At 42.8% G+C, this 22,006-nt stretch overlaps 1 protein-coding gene across 2 annotated transcripts in view; it reads right to left on the bottom strand.

The window, feature by feature from the left end:
• SRGAP1 (SLIT-ROBO Rho GTPase activating protein 1) overlaps window positions 1–12,546 on the bottom strand; it is a 284,228-nt gene extending 271,682 nt beyond the window's left edge. For both annotated transcript variants that reach the window (XM_040491526.1, XM_040491525.1), the window contains exon 1: window positions 12,055–12,546. In XM_040491526.1, coding sequence (XP_040347460.1) covers window positions 12,055–12,121 — 67 coding nt within the window. In that variant the 5' untranslated portion in view covers window positions 12,122–12,546. The remainder of the gene's footprint in view (window positions 1–12,054) is intronic.
• Between the last annotated feature and the right edge of the window lie 9,460 nt (window positions 12,547–22,006).

The raw sequence follows: 22,006 nt of genomic DNA on the forward strand, positions 1-22,006 counted from the left end.
TGGTTCATGGGTTTGAGCCCTGTGTTGCACTCTGTGCTGACAGCTCACAACCTGCTTGGCATACTCTCTCTTCCTCTCTCTGCCCCTTCCCCACTTGCAGGCACACACTCTCTTGCTCTCTCAAAATAAATAAATAAACTTCTTTTAAAAAATGTGTTATGATATGCCTCCCTCTCTGTTTTTATCTTTTTTGAATGTTTATTTATTTACTTACTTACTTATTTTTTGAGAGACAGAGAGAGAGAGCATGCACACAAGTGGGGAAGGGGCAGAGAGAGAGGAAGACACAAAATCTGAAGCAGGCTCCAGGCTCTGAGCTATCAGCACAGAGCCTGATGTGGGGCTCGAACTCACAAACTGTGAGAACATGACCTGAGCTGAAGTCAGCCGCTTAACCAACTGAGCCACCAAGGTGCCCCTTATTTTATTTCTCCTTCCCTTCCCTTCATCTCTTTTGTTTCTAAAATTCCACATATGAGTGAAATAATATGGTATTTGTCTTTCACTGATTTATTACGCTTAAATTAATATACTCTAGTTGTATCTATGTTGTTGCAAATGGCAAGACTTCATTCTTTTTGATGACTGAGTAATATTCCATTATGTATGTATAACATCGTCTTTCTTCATCAGCTGACGGACATTTGGGATGTCTTCATAGTCTGGCTATTATTGATAATGCTGCCATACATACTGGAGCGTAGGGGTGCCTGGGTGGCGCAGCTGATTGCATGTCCAACTCTTGATCTCAGCTCAGGTCATGATCTCATAGTTGACTTCAAGCCCTGCTTCAGGCTCTGTGCTGACAGTGTGGAGACTGCTTGGGATTCTCTCTCTCCTCTCTCTCTGCCCCTGCCCCACTTGAGCTCTCTCTTTCTCTCTCTCAACATAAACAAACTTAAAAGAAATTGTTTTTAAAAGATTTACTAAAAAAATGTTGGGATGCATGTGTCCCTTTGAATCAGTATTTTTGTATCCTTTGGATAAATACCTAGTAGTGCAATTGCTGGGGTCATAGTGTAGTTCTATTTAAAATCTTCCTCTCCTTCTGCCATGGTCACAGAGTCGTAGCAGGAAACCAGGCTGTCCAGACAGACTATGTTTGCCAATCTCCCCTATAGCAGATGTGGCCATGTGACTAAATTCTCACTCGTTCAATGAATGAAAATTGTGTGTGCTACTTGTGGCCTGGGTTTTAAAACACTGGGGCACGTGCTCCTCAAGACTCCTTTTCCATCCTATGAGCTAGAACACGGATATACTTAAGACCCAGTTTCAACCAGGGAGACAAGTTCAGTTCCCTAGGTGACAGCAGAGCAACAAGGTGGAGAAAATTCCAATAATTTAATGAAGCAAAGCAATTCTGATGGCCTGGATCACACACCTTCACAACGTGGTACGAGACAAAGGAAAGAAAGGAAATAAGGGAAATAGGGAACAAAGGGAAGAAAGGAAAAAAGAAAAATCTCTATGTTTTTACATTATTGTCTTCTAGGGTTCTCTTTAGTATAACAGTTGAGCATTTACCTTAAATAATCCGTTGCTCCACAGTGTTTCAGGATGCAGAGCTCTGATCCATTCCTGGGAAGAGTGTAAATACCCAGGATTTTGAGAAAAGTCTGACATTACCTAGTAAAGTTGAACATGCTCATTCCTTATGACTCCGTAAGTATACCTAGAGAAACGTACACCAGGAGACACCTATAGGATATTATTATTCATAATAGCAAAAAACTACAAATAACCCAAAGGTCATACCGAGTGAATAGACTACTATTTTTACACACTGGAATAAATACACCAATGAAAATAAATTAACTACAGCTGCACACATTCATGTGGATTAATCTTAATATCATAATATTAATTGGAATATATTAATATTAAATTAATAATAATATTAAATGGAAGTCATAAGAACACTTAAAATTTTATTAGGAAAAATTGTAAACACTCTCAAAAATAAGAGAATAATATAGTGAACCCCACATACTCAATGATTATTAATTCATGGACAATCTTATTTTATCTGTATTTCTACCTATTTCACCTTCCCCCAGATTATTCTGTAGCATATCCTAGACACCATAATTTCACCCATAAATACATCAGCATGTATACTCAAAAGATAAAGATTTCTTATACATGCCAAAATACTATTATTTTAATTTTTTAAGTAATATCAACTTCTCAATACCATGAAAACATCTGGTACATGTTCAAACTGCTCTGTATTTTTTTTTACATAATCTCTATGCCCGTTATGGGGGCTCAAACTCACCACCCCAAGATCAAGAGTCGTATGCTCTACTGACTAAGACTGGTGCCCCTAAACAGCTCTGTATTCTTCATGTACAAACACAACATACAACAAAACCATAAAGGAGGGGCGCCTGGGTGGCTCATTTGGTTAAGCATGGACTCTTGATTTCTGCTCAGGTCATGATCATGCGGTTCATGGGTTTGTTGGGTTTTTTTAATGTTTATTTATTTATTTTATTTTTATTTTTATTTTATTTTTTAAAATTTACATCCAAATTAGTTAGCATAGAGTGAAACAATGATTTCAGGAGTAGATTCCTTAGTGCCCCTTACCCATTTAGCCCATCCCGCCTCCCACAACCCCTCCAGCAACCCTCAGTTTGTTCTCCATATTTAGGAGTCTCTTCTGTTTTGTCCCCCTCCCTGTTTTTATATTATTTTTGCTTCCCTTCCCTTATGTTCATCTGTTTTGTCTCTTAAAGTCCTCATATGAGTGAAGTCATATGATTTTTGTCTTTCTCTGACTGACTAATTTCACTTAGCATAATACCCTCCATTTCCATCCATGTAGTTGCAAATGGCAAGACTTCAATCTTTTTGATTGCTGAGTAATACTCCAGTGTGTGTGTGTGTGTGTGTGTGTGTGTGTGTGTGTGTGTGTACACACCACATTTTCTTTATCCATTCATCCATCTGTGGACATTCGGGCTCTTTCCATACTTTGGCTATTGTTGATAGTGCTGCTATAAACATGGGGGTGCATGTGTCCCTTCGAATCAGCACACCTGTATCCTGTGGATAAATGCCTAGTAGTGCAATTGCTGGGTCAGAGGGTAGTTCTATTTTTAGTTTTTTGAGGAACCTCCATACTGTTTTCCAGAGTGGCTGCACCAGCTTGCATTCCCACCAACAATGCAAAAGAGATCTTCTTTCTACACATCCTCTCCAACATCTTTTATTGCCTGAGTTGTCATTGTGACAGGTATAAGGTGGTATCTCATTGTGGTTTTGATTTGTATTTCCCTGATGATGAGTGATGTGGAGCGTTTTTTCATGTGTCGGTTGGCCATGTGGACGTCTTCTTTGGAGAAGTGTCTATTCATGTCTTTTGCCCATTTCATCACTGGATTATTTGTTTTTTGGGTGTTGTGTTTGAGAAGTTCTTTATAGATTTTGGATACTAACCCTTTATCTGATATGTCGTTTGCAAATATCTTCTCCCATCCTGTCGGTTGCCTTTTACTTTTGTGTATTGTTTCCCTCGCTGTGCAGAGGCTTTTTATTTTGATAAGGTCCCAGTAGTTCATTTTTGTTTTTGTTTCCCTTGCCTCCAGAGACATGTTGAGTAAGAAGTTGCGCAGACAAGATCAAAAAGGTTTTTGCCTGCCTTCTCGAGGATTTTCATGGCTTCCTGTCTTACATTGAGGTCTTTTATCCACTTTGAGTTTATTTTTGTGTATGGTGTAAGAAAGTGGTCCCAGTTCATTCTTCTGCATGTCGCTTTCCAGTTTTCCCAGCACCACTTGCTGAAGAGACTGTCTTTATTCCAATGGATATTCTTTCCTGCTTTGTCAAAGGTTAGTTGGCCGTATGTTTGTGGGTCCATTTCTGGGTTCTCTACTCTGTTCCATTGATCGGAGTGTCTTTCTTGTGCCAGTACCATACTGTCTTGATGATTATAGCTTTGTAGTATAGCTTGAAGTCTGGGATTGTGATGCCTCCTGCTTTGGTTTTCTTTTTGAAGATCGCTTTGGCTATTTGGGGTCTTTTCTGGTTCCATACAAATTTTAGGATTATTTGTTCTAGCTCTGTGAAGAATGCTGGTGTTACTTTGATAGGGATTGCATTGAATATGTAGATTGCTTTCGGTAGTATCGACATTTTCACAATATTTGTACTTCCTATCCAGGAGCATGGAATCTTTTTCCATTTTTTTGTGTTTTCTTCAATTTCTTTCATAAGCTTTCTATAGTTTTCAGTGTATAGATCTTTCACGTCTTTGGTTAGATTTATTCCTAGGTATTTTACGGTTTTTCGAGGTTCATGGGTTTGAGCCCTACATCAGGCTCTGAGCTGAATGTGCAGAGCCTGCTTGGTATTCTCTCTCCCCTCTCCCTGCCCCTCCCCCCCTTTCTGACACACACACACACACACACACACACTATAAAGGAAACTATAAAATGGTCATAAATTGTAAAGAAAATAAGGGAATGACTTTAACACTAAATTCATCAGAATTGTTGGGGGGCGGCAGTCCATGGGATGAAGGAAGATTTGTCAGGAAAAGGGCAACATGGGATTTCTAAGACACTGAAAATGTTATAATTCATATCCCCCATGGCTAACAGCTCAGGTATTCATTTTATTTTTTTAGTTGTGAATAATCATTGTCTATACCTATTTGTATATACATTTCACCAAAAAAAGAAAAGAGAAGTTGCTATTCCTAACAGACACACACACGCACACACGCACACACACACACACACACACACACACACACACTAGCTGAACTCAAAGCAAAGCAAAACCAAAATATATCACTAAGTTGTAAGCAAACCAGAAGTTTGAAACTGTGCTGTGGACAAATGTGATCAGCAGAGGTTCAAGCCAAAGATCAAGTTTTGCTTGGATTTACTTTGTCCCATCCCCATCCTGAAAGAGGGTGGAGCTCAAGGTGAGATTCTGGCATGAAACCAGTTGACGTACCAAGGTATACTGCCAAAAACACAGGAAGTACAACATATACCGAGAAGGAAGAGAACCAGAAATTCCTTCCACCATGCATTACAGCCGACTATGTGCATGTGAAGCTCAGCCCCACTCATGCAAAGCAGCCACAACAGTGACCTGCACACCACGAGCACTCTAACTGGTAGCTGCTGGTGTGATTATTTTTCATCCTTATTATTTCACCATCCTTTTATAGTCTTTTTTTTCAACTATTATGTTTCTCCAGATGCACCTGGGTGGCTCAGTCAGTTGAGTGTCTGACTTCAATTCAGGTCATGATCTCCCAGTTCGTGAGTTTGAGCCCCATATCGGGTTCACTGCTGTCAATGCAGAGCCTGCTTTGGATCCTCTGTCCCCCTCTCGCTGCCCCTCCGCCACTTGCACTCTCTGTCTCTCAAAAATAAATATTTAACAAAAACTAAAAAGTAAAAAAAAATAATAAAATATTTCTCCATACCAAAATGTTCTTCAAAAACTACTGTTGGGGCACCTGGGTGGCTCGGTCGGTTAAGTATCTGACTCTTGATTTTGGCTCAGGGCATGATCTTACAGCCTGTGGGATTGAGCCCCTCACTTGGTATTCTCTCTCTCCCTCTCTCTCTCTGCCCCCCCTCAAAATAAATAAACTGAAAAAAAAAAAAAACTACTGTTAATGACTGCATAACATTCCATGTGTATAAGTTAGTTAACCATCCCCAGTGGAATTTAGTTAACCATTCCCCACTGTTGGACATTTAGTTTGGTTTTAACTTTATGACTTTCTAAAGAAGTTACACACTACTTGAATTCAGTTTAGTTCTGTGGTAATACTTTATTGGACACCCTCCATAATTTTCAATGATCACTATGTTAACTTATACTGTAAAGGAATGATAATCCAAATATCACTCTACCCACTCAATAAATATTTAATAAAGCCCTGTACTAAAAGGTATGAAAGATACATAAATAATAAATTCTATTGTCATAGCACTTTCTGTTATATGTCAATTATACTTCAATAAAACTGGAAAAGAACAAAGTACTGTCTCATGAAGAATCAAATTCACAGTTATAAATTAATTCTTCATTTCCATATTGATTTAAAAAATATATTTTTCTCAAGACCATGAAATTAAACCAGTGACTTGATCCGATGTCATAAGAATCCTTTTTACCACCAGTAAATAAAATCTGCTGACTGGACCACAGTTTTCACTTCCCATAAAATGTCACTGAACAAAGGTAAAGAAAATTTAAAACAAAAGTTGCAAGCCAACACACGGCAGCTCAGGAAGTAGGCTTTTAGGCTCTGTTACTTGGATGAAAAATGACAACAAAAAATCCACTTATAAGCTGCTGGGGATCTCTCTGGTTTGCCTACCACATTTCCCTTTTTATATACGCCATTCCAAAAGTACATGGGACTTTATTAGAATGATTAAAGATTCGCCCACTTTGGGATTTATTCCGGTAGCAGGCTGGTGATTACTTACTTGAATTTCAAAAAGCTCATTTAAGTCAGAATGTAACAAAGAAGCAGTTGAAATATAAAGAAAACTAAAATTAAATAGACAAGGACTAATTTTTACTATTTATTATGTGCAAGCCTGTGACAAAGCTTTCCACAAATCACCTCATTGAAACTTTAGAAAAACAAGAAGGTAAGTACTATTTATCAGCCCCATTTTACAGATGAAGAAATGGACTCTCAGAGACCACGCGTGTGATCAGTGGCAGGGCTGGATGACTAACACCAAAATCTGTGCTCTTAAACATGATGTTCCCTTTCCTCCCATCCTGAAATATCAACAGGAGTGCATCTATACGTTGTCAACAAAGTAGAAAGTAACCCCAGACCAACAAACAAATACTTTCAAATGATTAAAAGTGTTCTCAAATAATGATCCCTGATCCCACCTTTTACCTCAAAAAATGAAAACAAAAATAGAGTAAGGAGATATACAGTTTACTCTCTTTACCTTAATTTTTAATTGTCTGAACCGAAGTGAAACGGGTAGCATGAATGAAATCAGAAAAGGGTCTGGTGAAGCTACAAAGCAGACTCGCAAACCAGAACCAGAGTTGAAAACGTGTGCCCCCTATATTGGTCAACACTTCACAAGAGTAAGCAAACCAATCTCGATTGCTAGAACTGAGATTTATCATGCTGTAGCACATGCCAACTTGCATCTGTATTTCAGAAGGACGCGTTTTGCTCAAAAATTTCTCCCAAACTATTCCTTAATAGATTTTGAAGTTCATGAAACTAATCAGGGTTTCCGGGCAAGGTAACAGGGCTTACTACACTAGCTGGCATTAGTTTGACCAAAATTTCAAGCAAGTTACAATTGTACATATTCACCATGTTTTTTCCCCTGATCTTAAGGCAAGCATGTGAAGCCGCTGCCCGCACATTGTGGTTTCTTGAAATGATCTTGGTGAAAAAAACAACTTAGTTACAGCTAATCAATTTAATTAACTCCTCCTGTTAACAGACCAGAGGCGTTGCTGTTCTCTTCTAGGTCCAACTAGGATTCCTTCAATGAAAGTAAAGTCTAAATAGTGAAGTGTTCTATCTCCTGCTGTACTTTGTGAGGAATCTAAAAGTAAATCATTGTTCCTGAAAACAAACGACCTGGGTTTTTAGCCCCAGGTATGTTAATTGTGTAACTCTATCATTATGCTTCCTTGCATCGTATAAATGAATGGGTTGGACAGGAAATGTTTCATGTCCCTCCCAGCTATAAAGTTTTAATTCATAATTTAAGTTGTTGCTGTTTTCTATTACAGGTTACGTGAAAGGACATCAGATGCAGACACAGGTTCCATATTAGTGACAGCAGCACTTTTTCCTGTTGAAACCCACTGCATGACATGGGGTCATATCAAATTGAATTGGCACTTCCTCGTGTTCCATCTGCTACCAAAACGCACTATTTGTAGTTCAGGCAGCAGAGTGGTCGAAGAAGAACAGATTTTCTTGGCACTTCCTACACATATGGCATGTAGATGAGTAGGAGATTATCCCTGAGAAAATACTGCAAATAATAGCTGTCAATTCTTAGCAACTAACAACATGCATTATTAAAAACAAACACAACCTCTTGTTCATGAGTTCCACCTCACAAAATGTGTCTTTTGATTCTTTTGGCTCCCATATGGGAGCTAGTAGTTTTTTTATGTGAGCCACAATACTTTTGCTGCAGAATTCAAAAATTGCATAGAATACTAAAATCCAGATAATCTCCAAACCTTCTGTTAGCCAGTTGTTATGATCTTTTCTACTGCTAAGCTTTTTGCCAGAGATGCTAACAAGTAACAGTCAACTGATAGGAGTTTCATACACTTCTCCAGACAAGTAGCTTTTTAAGAGCCCCCACAAACAAGAGATTAACTTCTCTGGATTCTAAATCTTTGAGAAGTTGGGGCGCCTGGGTGGCTCAGTCGGTTAAGCGTCCGACTTCAGCTCAGGTCACGATCTTGCGGTCCGTGAGTTTGAGCCCCGCATCAGGCTCTGGGCTGATAGCCCAGAGCCTGGATCCTGCTTCCGATTCTGTGTCTCCCTCTCTCTCTGCCCCTCCCCCGTTCATGCTGTCTCAAAAATAAATAAATGTTAAATCTTTGAGAAGTTGACTAACATGCATGAAATAGTCTTTCTTCTCCTAGCTAACTCACTCCTTTTAAATTTGGGGGGGGGGGCGCCTTTTGTCCCTGATTTAAACCAATCTATTCTTTGATAATGTGTATAATTCACAATTCTACCCCCTCTTACAATTGTGTGCTATGCTTTTCTGAACACGGTTTTATTATTTTTCTGTATTCCCTATTGCATTACATTTTAATTTTCTGAGAACTCAAATAATGTATAGTGTTTGCGAACTGATTATTTTTCTTAAAAAGTGAAAGCAAAGGTGAATCCCACCCCCGCCCCGCCAAACCAGGTAGTAAATGAAACACAAAAGGCTTGAAAATTTTTCTAAGTTATTAATATGAATTGACATGACATCTTAGAAATGAGGGAATCCAAACTCCTTATCTTATAGGTAAGACAACCAAAAGTCAGAAACTAAGTGACTTACCATGACATATCTAACTAGATGTATTTATGGTTTTATACGTAAAATTACACACTGTCACCTATGATGGTTCTTTCCACAGTTGAGAACAGCTCCGGGAAGTCTGTTCCTAAAACATGTGCAGGCAGCCACACTGGCAAAATCCCACATCTGGAGTCACTCCTTGAGATCAAATCATTATCTCAGAAATTCTGAGATACGTGCAACTGGCATCAGGGAAACGGGAGAGAGAAAGAAAGAACAATACTCCAGAGTATTAAGTTTTAAGTCAGAAGGTTAAAAAAAAAATCACACATAATAAAAAATGACTCCTGAAATCACCCTTACCCAGAGAGTCACCCAGAGAGTCCAATATCTATGACTTTATTCACAGGGAACAGACCTATGTCTTCTGGGTCCAGCACAGCTGGTTTTCTGTTAGCAATCAAACAGGCCACATTTCTTTTGTTTATCATCAGATGAAATAGTTGGCTGGAATTAAAAGAGGTAGTTGTTCCAAAACCACGTATCTTTAAACAGCACACTAGCACTCTGCCAGGGTAAGATGTTCACCCTTAAAGAGGGACTCAGGAAATACAACAGAAAATCAGAGTCCTGCATTTCACATCCCTAGTAAGGAACCTACTGTCACTGCATGGGACAGCTTGGCCTCATGCACTATTTCACGGTCATTTTTGTCCCACTTGATCTTGATTTTGCCTAGAAGTGCAGGTGTACTGGTGCCCTTAAATGTGTACGTGATCCAACTCCACTGTATTACCCCATTCCCATAACTGCATACGGGTAGGATGATGTGGGTTAGACATAGGATGTGTGAAAGCAGATAGTCTGGATGCAGGTCCTGATGAGAAGGGCAGAAAGAGTCATACAGCAGCCTCTTTCAGGCTGTAGGTCTGTGTAAATGAGGAAGGTTGAAAGGACTAGGGATCACTTTCTATGGGGCTGAATTTGTTCCAAAAATAGTGTTCACCGCGTTCATAATTCTTCCTTGCATTGGATTTGACAGACGCATTGTAAACATTGCAACACATCCCATTTTATTGATTTTTAATCAGTGTAGAGGGCCTGTATCTCAAGCACATTAGTAATCATGTAACAATAGAATTCACACTCTGAAAGAAATTAACCATGAAACTATTTTTCATATAAGGACTTGATCATGGACAAATGAGCTTAGAACAGAAATAACTAAACCAATACTTGAAAGTGCATTCTGCCAGCTGGTGCTCCAGGCAGCAAGAAAGCCAGACTACCATCCCTCCATGATCTACCACAAAGAGCCATGTGCAAAACCTTGCACAAGGAATGGTGATGAGGAACAAGAGTCCACCTTAAAATGAAAGGTTGTTCAGGCCATGCTGGAGTAACATTAACAGAGGTTCTGCGGGGCGCCTGGGTGGCGCAGTCAGTTAAGCGTCCGACTTCAGCCAGGTCACGATCTCGCGGTCCGTGAGTTCGAGCCCCGCGTCGGGCTCTGGGCTGATGGCTCAGAGCCTGGAGCCTGTTTCCGATTCTGTGTCTCCCCCTCTCTCTGCCCCTCCCCCGTTCATGCTCTGTCTCTCTCTGTCCCAAAAATAAATAAACGTTGAAAAAAAAAAAAAAAGAGAGAGGTTCTGCTTATGAAAAAGTTTACCTGTCACTAAGGAAATAATTACTCCTCTGCTATCCTAACTTCCATGTCAATGTAACCAGTTGCTGTAAGTAGAAATTATCTTAATTACAAGCAGTTAAAAATCGGTTCCCTGAACAGTGTTTAGCTTACATCCTTTATAGGGGTTAGCCTAAAGGAAAGCATGAGTCCCTGGGCTTCCACACGGCCTTTGTTGGTGGCCTAGATGAGTGGGTCCAAATCCGTCCTCAGGGCATGGAGGGTCCACCAGGTCCTCGCATAGGACTCTGGGCATTTCCACAACTGGACCACACAAAAGAACACCCAGGCTGCTCCTGCCTTTCCCAAGGCAAGTAAGGAGTGCCTCTCTCAGCAGCCCTTTTAGAAGACTGTATCAGAAAAAACACAGGTGTCTGCATAGCAATTGTTATGAACTTTGCAGTGAATATTCCAAAGCACAGCATCAACCTCAACACTCCATCCATTGTCTCAATAGGGAAAATCCACCCAGGAGACACCACAGAAGATGAAAAAAACAAAAAAAGACAAAAAAACAAACACAGCAGAGATACATGTTCATTAAACACTTCAATAGCAACACAAAATACTTGTATCAGAGAGAAAATCCATTTTTAAAAACCCAAGGCACATTAAGTAAAAATGCCTAATCAACCTTAATTAGGTTCCTTCATTAGTTGACAATGTAAATGGACTGAAACTACCACTTAAATATCCAAACCTTCATTTTACAGGCAAGTAGCTTCCAGCGAATGATAAAGCAATACTCCGGGGTGAGTGTGGAAGATGGCACTGAATTCTGGCCCATTATAAAGGAGGAGTCAGATTCCACTAGTCCCCGCTTGGTTTAACAGCCAGGCTTTCAGGGAGCTGTTTTCTAAACGGCGGACTCGCCCTAATAAATTAATAGCGAACAGCGTAAAGGTCTAAAATCGTCTGCACTCAATGAAGCTCCGGACCACTTGGTGTCCAGACTTCGGGAAAATGATTCCTTAAAAATAACGTGACAAAGATTACCAGTTAAAAAGAGTAACGAGGAGGAGGAAGAGGGTCACTGGCCAGCAACCACGGCTGCCGCCTGCCTCCCGTGTTAAGTTGCCCGGCTGAAGGTGGTGGTTAAGTTACAGCCAGTTCTCTCTCTACTGGAGGTGCGCTCTAGGAGTCGGAGAAAGCCACCCGGTTTCCAGCTCCCCGTGGGCTTGACGGGACTGGGACGGGGATGGGCTTGCACGAAGCCCAGGGTGGCTCAACCAGAAGCTCTGGCTGTCCCTCACCGCCTTCCTCCAACGCAGACACCAAGTTAGAAATGCAACTCCTCGAGCACAATGACAAGAAGGCACACAAAAGGAGCAAGGCAGCCGCTCCCATCCTTACCTTTGACTTGACTTTCATACTCGGCTATGATCTCTTTGTCCTTCTTGAATCTGCTCGGAGTGGACATTATCCAGCTGTTCTGGGTCCGCTTTCAATGGGCAAGTTCTGTTCGGTCGTCACAAACCAGTCTAATTGGAGAGGCAGAGAGTTGTACTCCCACACACGGGGAACCCGGAGGCAGCACCCACAGGAGGTAAAGGAGGAGGAAGACGAGGAGGCGGAAAAGAGGAGCGAGCCGAGGACTAGATTAACCCGGGCGCCGGCACCATACTCTCCGCTTCGAGCTGCCGTCGGTGATCCGAGAGGGGGGAGGGGGGAGGGGGGCCTCGGGGCCGGAGAGGCCCGGCGCGCAGGCAAACTCCCGCGAGCCAGCGGCGGGGGGCGTCTCCCTGCCCACCCCACCCGGAGCCGGCCACTTCCTCTACGGCCGCTGGGCGGACGCGGGGTTCGCGCCGGCGCTCCGCACCATTGTTACAAACCCGCACCGGGCGCTCGAGGGCAGGGCCGGCTCTGGAGGGCGGACGCCGCGACCCTCCCTTCCTGCTCCAGCCGCCGGCTCCGGCGCTCGAGGGTCCCGCCCGGGCCGGGATGCTGCCGCCGCGGACGCCGCTCCCCCGTCGGCAAAGGCTGCCGCTAGCGCCCGGGCGGACGAGAGGAAACGTAATCCTAGAGCGAGTCCCTGCTGCCGGGCCGGAGGGCGGCTGCTGCGCGGTCTGAACGCGTCCTGGGCGCAGCACCGGCGGAGTTTAGATCTCGACAGCCGGCGCCGCGAGGGGCCTCTGCCTCCTTGGCCGCGGGGCGCCGACGCTACCTCTTTCTCCCCGTCCCGCTCTCCGCTGCTGCCCCCAGGAGGCCGCCGCTGCCTTGCACACTCGCACGCGCACCGGGAGGAGCCGCGCCCCCGGCGGCCGCAAAGTTGCCGGCGCGCACACGGCCCGCGGCTCCCCGCGCCCAGAGAGCGAGCTGCGGGCGGCGGCGGCGGCGGCGGCGACCGGACGGGTCCCGCGGGGCCTGGCGAAGAAGGGCAGGGCTCGCGGGAGGGGCAGCGCCGTGGCCCGTGCCCTTCGCCCTCGCCCCGCTCGGTAAGGAAGCGCTGGCTCGTCCGGGAAGATGGATGCCTCTCTCGGCCCCCCGCGGCCCCGCCCCGCGCGCCGAGCCCTGGCGGCCGTAGGCGACGCCCCCCGCGCCTCGCCGGGCTGGGACTCGGCTCCTCTCGGCGCGCGGGGCAGACCGCAGCCTCAGCAGCTGGAAAGCCCCTTCCCCACCTGGGGCCGCCTGGGGTCGAGGCAGGGGGTTCTGGAGGGGCTTTTTCCAGAATCCATCGGAGAAATGCAGAGTTGGAGCTCTCCACGACGGGAGGGGATGTGACTCCAAGACGTTGCACCCCAGTAGGAAAACTGGAGGCTCACTGAATTGTGAATGACTTGGCTGCTGAAAATCAAAAGAGGGCGAAGCTTTTCAGTGGAGATGGAGAAAAATACTCATCTGGAACACAATATTCTCCCCATCCTGGGAGTAGCTCTAGGAGCTAGGGTGGTGGAAAAGGCGTGGTCCAGCTTTCTCACGGACACATTTACCACTTGGGACCTTTCCTTTCTCCTTTCCAATCACCTCGTACATAGTGAGGGTCTGGTTTATCAAAGCGATGTGTTCAGAGGCGTGTCCAGTATACAAATGTTTTCCCTGCAAGATCTAAACAGAGTAGGGATTTTTTAGACTTTGATCATTCATTCATGTATCCCGTGATAAACTTTCACGTTCTTACTGTGGGTCAAATATCAAGCTAAGAGCTAGGGACTCCGAGGTCAGGTCCCTGCTCTAAAGGATCTCAAAATATATTGTATGTATGTATGTATGTATGTATGTATGCATAATAATACTATAAGAGAAACACTCCTGGCTTTGCGAGTCCTGAAAAGGAAAAATGGGCTGCAAGAGGTTTGGCAAAAAGTGATTATTTACACTGGATTTGAAGGATAAATAGTAAGCAGTTTGCCGCCTCAGAGAGGGAAGGGGTTGCGTTCCACGGGGAAAAAGGAACATCATACTTTGGGGCAATTGGAAATACAGTTACAAGATATCTTCCACTAAAATACCAGATCTCTGATAGGTGAAAAACATTTTGAAAATTTTTATATATTCCAACTGATAGTCTGTGTAGGTTGTTTTTAATTGTGCAGCTTTTAAAATTTAATTTTTAAACATCTTTTTACATTATAACAACAGAATACAGGAATAAATTGTTTTCATTTTTTTAGAAAATTTTTAAAAGGCGCCTAGCTGGTTCAGTCAGTGGAGCGTGCGACTCTTGATCTCAGGGTTGTAGGTTCAAGCTCCAAGTTGGGTGCAGAAATTACTTAAAAATTAAAATCTTTAAAAAAATGTAAGTTTTTTTCCACAGTGCCAAAACAAGAGGTTAACTGCAGAACCCCTGACTGTCCTAATTTCATGTGGAACTGTCTTATGTAAGAGTTGGGTGAAAGCAGAGAGGCTGGGAAGGAAGGTCAAGGTGAACTGGGAGAGGCCTCCTATACTGAGCTTTTAGACACAGTTCTGCAGACCACAGTGAACCTTTTAAGTAGAGTAGTGTCATGGTCACATAGGTGTTCTATAAAGATAACTGTTGGCAGTGTGGAAGGATGGATTGGGCATAGGAAGAGAGAGACCAGAGATAAGCAGCTTACTTTGGTGATTATTGCAGGCAAATATAAATGTGATTCATATCATCCATCCATGGTGCTATTGGATTTATCTTATATTTGCACTTGGGAAGTACAACTTGGCAATACAAAATGCAGCCCCTAGAAATGAATTATTAGCTGGAGGTAGACCTGAACCACTGTGGTAGGCACACGCCCCAAAGACTGAGTGCTCAGAGATGAATCCTAGCTCTGCAGTTTTCCTGAGTGAGCTGATAAAAATTACTGCACCTCTCCAGGCCTCACTTTCCTGTCTGTACAATGGGTTAATACCTAGCTCCTGGAGATTTGATAAGGACTTACTGAGATCATCCTTTAAAGTGCTTATAGCAACATCAGACCATTGTACAGACCCAGTGAATGTTAGTTATCTTGGTGATTATTATCTCAGTTTTAATCTTCTTTGAAAGAAAGGTATTTAAAACTCAGAGACAGAGGGGGCAGGGCACCTGGCTGGCTAGGTCAGAAGAGTGTGTGACTCTTGATTCCTGGGTGGTGAGCTCAAGCCCTATTTTGGGTGTAGAGATTATTTAAATAAATACAACCTAAAAAAAAAAAAAGATTAAAAAAATAAAATCAGAGATAGTCTCTTAAATATCTTTGACTTCATCATGTCCAATAAACCATCAATAAATGGTTTTGAGTGTTAATGCCCTAATATTAGTAAATCACCGTCTTACTGTTGTTGGAAATTGGATCCCATCCACTAAACAAAGCATTTTGCATACATTCTTAAAAGAACCCCATAAGGTAGATACCATTGTCCTCATTTTACAGATGAGAAATTAGAAAGCCCAGTGAATTCCAGCCCATATCAGCTTGCCTCCAAAGTGGGTTTTCCCAATTGTTTCCTCTGCTTCCTGTGAACTGACGGTTCTTTAAACTTATGAAACAGGTTCACGTACAGTGAAATGCGTGTGACTAATTCACGGTTTGCCCTCTGTGGATGTCTTCTGATCCCGCCATGCAGCGTGATTAACAAGTCAAATGTTCTTTTCACAGTTTTCTTTTTTCAGGTTCTCCTTATCTTTCCCATACTCAAGAGCCCACTTAGTTCACAAAGCTGGATATGGAGACTGCCTGGGACTTAAAATCCAGAAAGCCAGGGTGAGCCAGGCTTGGAGACCAGCAACTGTGATTCTACTTCTGTGACTTTGCTCCACCTTGCGGTAGCTGTTTTCTTAGCTATACAACAGCTATGGCCCCAAAGCTCACTCCTCTCCTGCCACACTCCTCTGTAGGGGCACGTGAGGACAAATGTAGAGTGCCTGATAGTACGATCCCTGCTACATATTAATCCGCCCTGTCATCTAGTATTTGCCTTTCGGAACCACTCCAGATATCCTGAAGTACTAGTTAATGGACCATCTGAGCATATATCCTGGGAGTAGTTAGGAATAGCCACAGGGTCCTTGCAGCCACAAAATAAACCATGCACCTTGCTACAGTACCACTTTGGCCCAATCCCAAATAACTTAAATCATTTTTAAAAGTTCAATACAAATGCATTAAGGAGTTAATGCCAAATTCACACAATTCTTTTAGCTATAGTTTCAGTGTCTAAGAATTTCATGTCTGAAGTAGGCCATCCTACCGTTCCCCTTCATGGAAAGGATACCTTCTCCTCTGCCTGCCGGGATGGAAAAGTGGGTGAAGCCATGCCAACATCCTAGGTTTTAGGCTTGGATCCAGCCAGAGCATCAGAACAGCAACTGTTGGACATGCACGTCTTACGTTGTCTCAACTCTGGGACCCCTTGGCTTCTCAAACTGCTTGCAGTAGTGTTTTCAGTGAATCACATGTTGGTATCATGCCCGGGGCAGTGTTTCATAAAGTATGATCTTACCATTGATCATCTTCATCAGAATCACCTTAGGAGTCTATTTAGAATTCAAATATTCTGCACTTAAAGACATATTTCTCAACTTCAATATGCGTACAAATCACCTGAGAATCTTGTGAAAATAAGGTCCTAATACTTTCTGGAGTGAGGCTTGAGATCCTCCATTTCTAATAAGCTCCTAAGTCATGCCAATAATGCTGTCATAAAGGACACACTTTGAAGAGCAAAGTCTCATAGGGTCTGAGTTTTGGGTGAGGAGGAAGTCCCCTGGTAATTCATATGCATAAGAATCTTTGCCCAAGGTCAAGGGACATTAAAAGAATATCCTTACAAAACACTAGCTACATTTACTCAAGGAATGTTGATAACATGGTCAAGGTTTTGTTTTGTTTTTTTCAATTGAATGTATCTCTAAGAAACTATTTTGGGGGCACCTGGGTGGTGCAGGTCATGATCTCACAGTTCTTGTATTCAAGCCCCACAAAGGTCTCTGTGCTGACAGCTCGGAGCCTGGAGCCTGCTTTGGATGTTGTGTTTCTCCCTTTCTCTCTCTGTCCCTCCCCCACTCATGTTCTGTCTCTCAAAAATAAAAAAGGTTAAAAAAAATTAAGAAACTAGACTCTTTTCTCCTCCAAGATAATAAAAATTTTGTTTTAACTTTTTCATCCATAAAATGGGGCTGATTTTTACCTTAATAGGTTTGTGGTAGGGAATGAATGCAAAGTGTGTATAAAGCACTTAGCACCAAGCTGGGCACATAAGTGATAAATAAACGTCATCATCCTTATTATTATTTTGGTACCAAAAGCTAACTCCCAAGTTTACAGCAAAAACACTGCAGTTATGGAGGATCTTTTGGTGTGTTTATGTGTGTCTATTTACCTCTTTGTTTAAATCTCCTATGTTAATTGAGAATTTTTTGGGTTTTAATGGGATTGTTTTGTAATTTATTAGCTTACTGTGTGTCTGCATTTCCTATACACTACCTCAAATCTTTTATAGAATGGTCTCTACAGTCTCTTCAATTCTAACCAACAAATATTTATTGAGTATCTATTAAGTTGAACCATATGACATTGCCGATATTTGACAATTTTTGACATAAAAGATGGCAATGTTATATGATTCCGTGTATGACTATGATCCCCACAATCTGCAACTGGCATAAATTAAATTCAACAACAAAAACCCACTTCCCAATATCCAAGTGAAGGCTCAGTTGAACCCTACCCACGTCTAGGGAAATCTCACTCATTCGCAAGTTGGAGGAGTCCAGTAGAGTTTGCCGGGTATTCAATCAAGAAGTATTAATCATTGTTTTAAAGGAAACTTGGCCCATAATTTAGCAGCAGCTTGTGGAAATGGACTGTATAAATAGCCATTTTTCCCTTCCCTGGCAACACAGTAGTAAAGACAAGCTGTCAGAAGATCTTGCCAATTTCATTCTGATGCACTTCCCGGGTAGAGAAGAGGGTAGAATGTAACAATAAAGGTGAGTTTAAATTTTTTTTTTCAACGTTTATTTTTGGGACAGAGAGAGACAGAGCATGAACGAGGGAGGGGCAGAGAGAGAGGGAGACACAGAATCGGAAACAGGCTCCAGGCTCTGAGCCATCAGCCCAGAGCCCGACGCGGGGCTCGAACTCACAGACCGCGAGATCGTGACCTGGCTGAAGTCGGACGCCTAACCGACTGCGCCACCCAGGCGCCCCAATAAAGGTGAGTTTAGATGAGGCCCTGGAAGGGTCAATGCGAGAGATCCTAAAAAGAGACAGCAGGAGCGAAAGGATAGAAGAGAAAGAGAAAGAAACTGAAGGTCACAGGGAGAGAAAAAGCAAAAGAGAACAACAAAAACGAATGAAGCTTCTAAAATGTTCAGTTGTGTAATTTAACTCTTCTCCACCCAAAACACTCCTCTCTGATTTTCAAGAAAACTCGTTACGGCTAAAATACATGAGGGCTTTTAAATACCTTCAATTTTCTTTGAATAAAATTGCCTGAGAAAAATATTAACTGTCTGCTCAAAATCACCTGTTCCCATTTTGCACAAATCGTTATTAAAATAGAATTTGCTTTGTTTAATCTCATCTTCATAACTTCCAAACACCCACACATAACAGTCTTCTCATCAGAGTTACTATTTTCTGCATTGAAATTCTACTACAACTTCCCATGTGGCTGCCGCACAGTGTAAGCGGAATATGAATATTCAATGAGCCCACCCTGATGAAAGTATTAAATCCCATCATTTATACAAAAAAAAAATGGTATTATTACTCAGAGGAAAACAGCCAAAGTTAGACAAGAAATGGCAGCTGCAATTCAGTTATCAGAATCAGAGATGGATTTGTATGTAGAGCAAACCCTAACAAAAAGATTTGTTATACCAAGAAATACATGTATCTCTAATGCTTGTATTTTAGGAAATGAATAACAGACCCCTCCCCTTCTTCCCATTATACTTTAGCAGCAGACATTTTAAGGCTGCCTAATTTCATCACCTCTTTTACAGAGAAACAAGTCTATATATATGCTTCTCAGGAGGGTACCAGAGAAGCCAAAGGCTGGTAAACAGAATCCTATTTAAATATAATGGAGACACTCACCTTTAAAAGGGTCTCAAGGTACATAGTCTTTTGTAAAAACAAAGATGATTTTTGAAAAAGGGGAACAGGAAGTCCACAGATAGTCAGGCAATTGAGGGTTATATGCGTCTAGAGCTGAGAAGCTAGGGTCTGGGACCTCAAAGGGGAAAAAGGACAATTCACAGGAAGATAAAAAGAGTAAATGCCTGGCAAACAAATATTTGCTGGGCCATACACAAACAATAAGAGAGAGGTATTTTAACAGGTTTAGCTAAATTCCTCCATGTCTACCCCACCCAGTTCACATTATACTGTAGTTATCTATGGGGATAACTCCCGTCCTGGAGCAGGTCCTCTATCTAAATTCCTTTTGGGATTGTTAGGGGGAAGAACAAAGGTTTTTCCGGAACCTTCTGTTTCTTAAAAATAACCAATCTAAAATAATCCGCCAGCCAAAGAGACTTATTTGGGGATGACAAATTCTGCCTCTCTACCCCCCTTCTCACAGCACCCTAACATCGTGTGCTTCCTTTGGCCAGAGCACTTGCTACGCTACTTTCTCATGTATCTGTCAGATCCCACCTGTGGGATCACTTATCTGTGAGTTGATGGACTATGCTCGCATTAATACTGTTCCTGACATAAACTAGGTGCTCAATAAATGCCTGTTGAAACACATGACATCCTTTGACAAATTGCACAATTTGGAAATTGTTTTGCTTTCAGAGGGAATTCCTTGTATTTAGGAATCTCGCTTAATTATTTTTGATGAGGTGAAATTGTTAAAATGATGCATGACCAGTGAAAGTAAGAGACAAAGAGCTCTAGACACTCAGAAGAGAGGAAGATGACCTTTTTGCTGAGCCGCCTTAGCTGAGGTCTCTGAGAGTAAGAGCTGTTAGGTTTGAAGCAGCTGATGTGTATTTGAAGGAGTCCTGGGTTTAGAGGCAGAAACCTGGGCTTGGGTTCCGTCTCTGTCACTGTACTCTTTGACCATTGTTTTCTTGGCTAGGAAAGGGGGGGGGGGGAAGAATATGAGACTTCATAGCTGTAGAGAGAGAGAGATAATGCATTTGAAATGGCGTCATGGGGTTCAGAGCTGTATACAAAGTGTGATCAGGAAAGACAGCCTGGAAGGGCCGGACTGAGTCAGCGACAGAGGCTCCAGGCTGTCCAGGCAGTAGGGCATCTCCTGTGAGGGTATATGATGAGGCAGCAGACCCTTCAGCCACCCACGCTGGGTGTGCACTCACCAAATGCAAACTGGAATTGCTGGTTTCCTGAAAGTTCCAGTCCAGTTGCATAAACCCAGGGCAGCCTATCCAGGAGGCACTAGGGCTTCCAGATCCATCTGTTTCCCCACTCTAGGCGCTGCCATAGCTGTGGATGAGTGCCAGAGATCACGGTGGGGTACAGGGAGGCAGAGCAAGTCGCCGCCCAAGTGGTGGGACTGAAGGACCCCTGAGAAGCATTTTTGGCCAAAAGGGATCCCTTACTGGCCTTTCTTTCCTCAGTGCTTGGGATTCCTGCATTAGTCAATCTTTTTGATGGGACCTGGAATCCAGTTTGGAATAAAACTGTGACAAGGTCTGTCTGTTATTCTTTTAAAAAAAAAAAATGTTTATTTTGAGAGAGAGAGCATAAGCAGGGGAGGGGCAGAGAGAGAGAGGGAGAGAGAGAGAATCCCAGGCGGGATCCACGCTGTCAGCGCAGAGTCTGACCTGGGGCTCAATCCCACTAAACATGAGATCATGACGTGAGCCAAGATCAAGAGTCAGATGCTTAACCAACTGAGCCACCCAGGGACCCCTGTATGTTATTCTTTAAAAAATTTTTTTTTAAATATTTATTTATTTTTGGGAGACAGAGTGCAAGCAGGGAAGGGACAGAAAGAGAGGGAGACACAGAATCCGAAGCAGGCTCCAGGCTCTGAGCTCCAAGCTGTCAGCACAGAGCCTGACTCAGGGCTGGAACCCATGAAGCTCGGGATCATGACGTGGGCCAAAGTCGAACGCCTAACCCACTGAACCACCCAGGTGCCCCTGCATGTTATTCTTTTTAATGATATATATTTTTTTAACGTTTATTTATTTTTGAGACGGAGAGAGACAGAGCATGAGTGGGGGAGGGTCAGAGAGAGAGGGAGACACAGAATCTGAAACAGGCTCCAGGCTCTGAGCTGTCCGCACAGAGCCCGACGCGGGGCTCGAACTCACAGACCGCGAGATCATGACCTGAGCCGAAGTCCGACGCTCAACCGACTGAGCCGCTCAGGAGCCCCTGTATGTTATTCTTAACTGAGGCTCCTGTGGTTTTTTCCCCAGAACCACAACGGCGATAATAATAACGGGCACCTGGCTGGTTCAGTCGGTAGAACATGCCAGTCTTGATCTCGGGGTGTGGGTCCGAACCCCATGTTGGGTGTAGAGACTACTTAAAAAATAAAATCTTTAAATAATGATAATAATAACAGGAACACTGCTTCAGAGGTGCACGGGTGCAGTTCCAAGCACTTTACCGAAATAACTTATTTAATCCTCATCACAACCCTGTGAGTTTGGCACTATCACTGTCATTCCCATTTTATAGTGAGAGTATCAAGATCTAGAGGGTGACAATTCTTTCCCAAGCATGTATAGTTACTAAGTAGCAAAGCTGGAATCAGAACCAGGGCAGTCCAGTTTGAGAGTCTAATACGTAACCACTATGCTGTTGACTATATATTTGTGGCAATGGAACAGAATATGCAATAGTTTTCCACTTCCCTATTAACAAATTGTTTTTTACTTTAAGAAATTGTGTTACTTTTTTAATGTTACTGTTAT

Source organism: Herpailurus yagouaroundi, unplaced genomic scaffold (genome assembly GCF_014898765.1).
Source record: "Herpailurus yagouaroundi ecotype Mexico unplaced genomic scaffold, PumYag 182, whole genome shotgun sequence".
NCBI lineage: Eukaryota > Metazoa > Chordata > Mammalia > Carnivora > Felidae > Herpailurus > Herpailurus yagouaroundi.